The sequence below is a fragment of the Belonocnema kinseyi genome, chromosome 3 (genome assembly GCF_010883055.1).
Source record: "Belonocnema kinseyi isolate 2016_QV_RU_SX_M_011 chromosome 3, B_treatae_v1, whole genome shotgun sequence".
Classification (NCBI taxonomy): Eukaryota; Metazoa; Arthropoda; class Insecta; order Hymenoptera; family Cynipidae; genus Belonocnema; species Belonocnema kinseyi.
The window spans coordinates 67,252,436-67,258,754 of NC_046659.1; the positions used below are offsets into that span (position 1 = coordinate 67,252,436).

Here is a 6,319-nt window from a genome sequence, read left to right on the forward strand (position 1 = left end):
TTCCGTAGAAAAACACTAAGAAACCCTAAAATTGCAAATCTTCTTCGCAACTTTAAGATTTCAAACACAATATAAAACATGTATAAATATTTTAAATATGTAATTAGATCATTTGAAAGTTTCAATTAAACTGCGCAAAAGTATATAAAGAGCACACAAGTTTTCCGTTTCGCGTGAGGTTTTCTATCATTTTATTACTAAAAATGAGTTAAATTAAAAAATGTTAAGATAAGTTTACACATATTTCCAACTTAAGGTATTAAACAACTTTAATTAATGAAAATCCAATCAGGTTTTCAACAACACTTTTTTTTTAGAAATGATTCGTATAAAATAAATAAAGATTATTTTCAATTTTTCCTCTCATTATAAAATATATGTCATTTTTTGCCTCTTTAATAATTACTAAGGGATGATATGATGCCACACAGGTTTTATTCAGGCGAAAACTTCGTTCGCGTATTGAATTTTTTTTTAAAATTAATCTTGATTTGCACTTTTATTTTATAGAAAATCATTTATATGTATACAATAATTTTCTTTGTTTAAAGGGCCCTTTTTAAACTAAATATAAAATGAAAACGTTCCTGGTATTAACGTATTTTGACAATGAACGACATTAAAATACAAAAATGTGATAATGGTATTTTTTGGATACATTTTTAATGACTATGTGAAATTTTAGAAGTGCCAGAATAATACAAAAAATGTAGCTTATGAGAGACATTTTTCGTAATCTGCACTTCTTGTATCGATTTTTAGAAAAATGATGAAAAACGGTATTAGAAACAACCATTTGTTGCTTTTACTCGTACCCTCTAACAAAATATTACATATAATTACAAATTTAAAAAAGACCATTCGCACATAGTTGTACATTTTATAATTAAATTTATTGCATTGTTGAAATACATTTCCACCAGGGGTTCTAATAATTTTGGAAAAACTGAGATTATTTTTACCGTAAATTCAAATTTCAAACATTTAATCTAACAAAATATAAAGTTTTTAAGCTACTCAAAGTAGGCAATCTTACAGTTCATTAAACCATTGGTAACCTGGTAACCTCTTATGAAAAATTATTCTTATTACTCACAAAATAATTTTTTAATGCATCATAAAATATGAAATAAATTTCTGACCATGATGAAAAGAAAATTTTTTTTAGGATTTCATATTTACCTAAATGTGTTTTTATATTGTTTAAAAGCCCAAATTTTCTTCGTAAAGTTTGGAGGGAAAAATTAGTTACAATTAATAAATTAGTTGTTTTTTGTTTTATTGGAAATAATGTTTCAGCTTGTAAAACCAAATTAAGAAAGAACGTTAAGGGAATAAAAAGGAAAACGAGAGAAAATTTAAAAAACTTACGGTGTAGTTTTATTACAGGATTGGAGTCTAGTTTTTTCAAGTGTTTCAAGGTGTACAGACTCAATTTTTCCACTGCTTTTGCCACTTTCTTCTCATGACGAACTTCCCTAATTTTTTGCTTAACCTCTTGTTTAAGTTCATATAATGTTTTCTTCCTTTCTGGCTTTTTGAAAGTTTCTAAAATCATACAAAAAAATGAATTAAAGGTCAAATAAGTAATTTTCAAGTTGATAATAAATAACATTTTTCATTTTCTTTGTAAAAGTTTTCAATATATCATGTTATCAAAATACAGTTTACATATTTCGAAAAAAAATATTTCGGAACCATACCTTCAAAAACAGTAGCAGAAGACTTTTTCAGATCTTCAGGCGGCTGATGATCTTCAGAGTCATGGTTTTCCTCATCGAATAAATATGGACTTTCCATTACTTCCTTTAGTGAAGGCTTTTCAAAACTTTTATCTTGAAAATCGAAATCTTCGTTTTTCAAATCATTGTTAACTAGGTTCAATTTTTCGAAAATTGTTTGGTCGATATTTCCCAAAGTGATAGGCTCAAAAAATTCGGTACACTCCAGTCGTTTGTCAGATGACAAATCCTTCCTTTTATTATCCACATTCAAAGGAAAATTTTTTACCTCTCTGGAATTGTAATTAATAGGTTTCAGATTTATCGGAATTTCCGAATGAGCTTCAGAATTATTCGTCTTCATTAATTCATTTTCACTTTCAATATTCTTAGTGACTTCTTTTGATGCGCTCTCACCAATTTTGCTATTTTCAGATTTTTTTGATTTATTTTGCTTTTTTTTATCTGCATCATTTTTAGTATTATTATCCACATCTGCTTTATTTCTCTTATTCTTCGACTTTTCATTCACAGTTTTTTTATTTCCTTCCATTCCTGCATTTCCTTTAATCTCAGGTTCCGATGTTTTTTCTTCACCTTCTTTGAGGAGCACCGTCTTCTTTGCTCGAGTTTTCTTAACTTTAGGTTTTGCTTCCTTTTCTCCAACATCCTTTTCATCAATTAGTGACACATTTTTGGACTTTTCTTCATTTCTTTTACATGGTCCTAATTTTCTAAGATGTGTTTTATTTCCAATGAAATCGCCCTTTTTTCTCTTTGAAACTCTTCTCTTTTTCTCACTTTCTTTCTCTTTTGGTAGAGCATTTTCTTTAACATCTAGATCAGTTGATGATTTTCCTTTAGCTTGAACATTTTCTTTTTGCTTCATTGCATTTTTCTTCTCTTTCAATTGGTTCTGCCGTTTTGATTTAGGTTTAGGATCCTCATTTTTGCCATTAAATTCTTCACCAGAGTTATTAGTAACGTTATTTGATACGTTCTCGCTAATTTTTATATTCCTTTTGACTCTCTTTACAGCGGCTTCCTTCATCATCTTTTCAGTTTCCTGCGATGTTGGTAAGTTTTCTTTAGCAGCTAACACACGTGTGTTCTTTGATTTTCTCACTTTTTTGCCGACGTCATCTGTACTTAAATGTATTGTGTTTGTTGCAATTGTTACACTTGTGTGACACTGATCAACTTTTTTCATTTTCTTTTCATTAATTTTTTTCTTAACCGCACCTGATGTTTTCTCTTTTAATTCAGAATCTTTTTTTCTGGTGAGAGGTACATTTTCCTTCATATCATCAGGACCAACTATTTTTTTTTTATTTTCTCCAGTTTTCGATGATGTGCGACGTTCAGTTTTTGCGTTCGTAACTCTTGAACCTTTTTCGTCATAATTTGAATTTTTATCTTTCAGGGTATTTTTCTTTCTCATAATCTTGCTATGTAAGCCCTCGGGGATCCGAAGAAACACTTCCTTTGATTTCAATTCATCAATATTTTTCCAAAAATCTCCAATCTCGGTTTCCTTCACATCCAGTGCAATTCTGAAAGCTCTGTACTCATCTTCCTGAAATGATTGTTTTCGCACGTGGCTCGCACCAGCTTCGGAATTCATGACCTCTTTTAGATATGGTCACGAAAAACAGTGCCTGTAATAAATTTTATTATGCAAACCATAATGTATTGTTTAAAAATAAGTTTTATGTTTCAATAAGTACAGTTTAATAATTTATTAACATAAACTTGTAAAGATTCATATAACAACACCAAATTAAAGTTATTATAGAAATTTCAATTATGAAATTCAAAAAACTCATCACGAAGTCTTCAATACTTAAAAGCTTAAAACCGTATCTACTTAAATTCCTCCAATAGAAAATTTTATCTCCTTAACATTTAAAATGTCTAAAATTGTACGATATGCAAGAAGAATATAAAATCGACCAATTAGAAATTAAAAAACTTTGAAATTTGATTCTAGAAAATAAAGCACCTAAACTTCAATAATTTAGAATTAAAACTATTTTAACAAATTACGATCACCATAGGTCAATACCTATACACCATTTTTTACATATTTCACCTATTTTGAACATTTGTCACTTTTTACCTTGTTTCAAATAAAAAATTAAAATTGTATTTAAAACTTTGATTTCCAAAAACCTTGTAAGACCTTATCCAATTTAATTCAGTTCTAGGTAAATGCTATTGCCACAAAATCAATCATCGACGAAATATGTTGTTCTTTAAATGAAAGGAGACGATACGAATAATATATTTATTAAAAAATCCCCTGCAAGGTTTTAAGAACTGACATTTTGTAAATCAGATGACGCAGATTATCAAAAAGAATAGTCGATTTTCCAAGAATTATTTAAACTGATAGATATGTTCTAAAAATATTTAAAAACAATTTATTCTAAAACTGTGGCCGTTTTCTATTCTTAATTTTTATTTTTAGGTGAATATTATTTCCGAGAATATTTCATAACAAAATTTTTCCTTCTAAAAAGTCCTGAAAATTGGTCTCTTATTACTTTCTTCTTACATATTATTTTCTGTTTTTCACTAAATATAAATAAAACTGGTTCAAATATATTTTTTTTAAATAAAATTTCATGCTGTAATTAAAAAAGTTAACTTGAAATTTTTTCTCTCCAAGTCTATTTTTCATGATAATAAAAAATAAATTTTTATTTTATATTTAATTTGTCTTAATTTTGGTTTGTTTATGACTTCACAAAAAATTTTATCAACTATAGAATGAAATCATGAAATAGTATTATTTTCAAAAAAATATACAATTTTATCCTCAATTTTTCGCATTCGAATATTAAAGTTTGTAAATAAGCGAGATAGAGAAAAGCATCAGCAGGCATTTTCATTTCTTTTTTAGCAGAATAATTTTGTTCTTCAGACTGTTGTCTTATCTTATGTTGTTTTTGTAAAAAATGTGAATATTTTTTTCGAGCGGAAAAAGATTAATGTAGAAAAAACAATTTAGAATCAAGAATTCGTGAAAACAGAATTTCGACAAAACGAAAATTTCGCCAGATTTTTTAAGAAAAAAAAAGTTTTTAATTCGGCAAAATACAATAATAATCAGCATTGATTTACATCTTTATTTTATTAGTTTGACAATGTTCAATTTAGAGCTTTTAAAAGCAAATAATTTCAACACACATCAATTACAATAGGAGTGTTAAAAATGGACTATATACCGATGCGAGAGATTGAATAATTATTATATTAGTTTAATATTATTAAATTAATATAATAAATTGCATTAAAATATACAATTAATGGGAGGTGTTCAACTATTTCAATTTAAAGCAATCTAAACTGCAGAATTTTAAGTTTTGAGCTCGTAAAATTAAACGATTTATAATGTAGGCATTCTCAAAGCTAAAAAAAATAGGTACACATTTTTCAACACAAAAATGTGAAAATTTTTATTTTAATATCTTTTCATATTATCATAGAAATGCATATATAATTTCAAATTTTTAAGGCCCAAAATATACAATATTTTTTGTCTTAAAAGTGATTCCAAGCAATATGAAAAACACTAGTAAATTTTGTTTATTTAGCGTATAAACTTTAATAAAATATCATTCATATCTGCATCGTAGAGCTTAGAATTGTTTTCTAATTATTATTTATAATGAATCCTAATTACTTACCTACAATTTTGTTTAAAACGCAGGAATATGAGAACTGATTTCAATTTTGAAGCAGTTTATTAGGGTCAACTTGCTACCTCGATCCCTGAAATCTTACTGAGACTCAAGATTAAAGTTACAATTTGTTTACTCACAGGAAGGTCACTGAACATTTGAAGGTTATTTCAAAATAATGTTTCAATTACGAATCTCTGAGTTTTGCAGTTGAGGTATCTAAATTAAAATTTTATTTAGCAATTTAATTTATAGAAAATTAGGTCATTAATTCTAAATATTATAATAAAAATAAAACTTTTAATTTATAGCGAAAAATGTTCTTATTTATTTCACATATTGGTTATCACAAATTTCTAGAAAAATACAATTTTCCTAGAATTACTTTTCTTTTCATTTTTTAACCAAAAAAAAATTCTTATACGGTCCAGTGCTTATTATTTTACTTTCATCGTCTAGTGGTCAAACATACCAAAATACAAACTAAAAAAAGGTATCAAACAGGAAAATATGCAACAGATCTTGTCACTAGTCACATAACTGGAGTTTGTTTTCTTCAATCACTTCTGAAAGCTCACAAATATGCAGAATATTAAAAAAATATTGACATTAGGTTATAAATGAGAAAACATTTCGCAGAAAGAAACTCTCATAAAATGAGTGCATTTTACTCACTTTTAGTTATTCGTCTGGCGTAACTTGTATTTTTTGCTTAATTTAAGAGACTTGAAATCGCAAAATGCTCAAAGGTCAGGAAAAATAGAGTGATTTTTTTATTAAAATAGGGGAATAAATTCTTTTGAATAACATTTTTTAGAACACATTTTGCTTTTCAGCTCGGAAAGATGAATTTTCAACCAAGAAAGATGATTTTTCCACCAAGTAGTTGAATTTTGAACAAGAAGACAAATT

General features: G+C 27.1%; 1 protein-coding gene across 1 annotated transcript; it reads right to left on the minus strand.

The window, feature by feature from the left end:
- Window positions 1-575: 575 nt before the first annotated feature.
- Window positions 576-5,526, minus strand: LOC117169311 (putative uncharacterized protein DDB_G0289963). Its single transcript, XM_033355630.1, has 3 exons — window positions 5,414-5,526; window positions 1,704-3,379; window positions 576-1,548 (listed from the first exon to the last, which is right to left on the minus strand). The coding sequence occupies exons 2-3, from the start codon at window positions 3,343-3,345 to the stop codon at window positions 1,070-1,072; spliced, it is 2,121 nt and encodes a 706-aa protein (XP_033211521.1). The 5' UTR covers window positions 3,346-3,379; window positions 5,414-5,526; the 3' UTR covers window positions 576-1,069.
- Window positions 5,527-6,319: the final 793 nt, after the last annotated feature.

Bases quoted from the DNA above. Each gene is read 5' to 3' on its own strand.
- LOC117169311 (XM_033355630.1), bottom strand. From the start codon at position 3,345: ATGAATTCCGAAGCTGGTGCGAGCCACGTGCGAAAACAATCATTTCAG. The intron at 1,549-1,703 runs GTATGGTTCCGA...GTATGATTTTAG, and splicing joins TTCTGCTACTGTTTTTGAAG to AAACTTTCAAAAAGCCAGAA.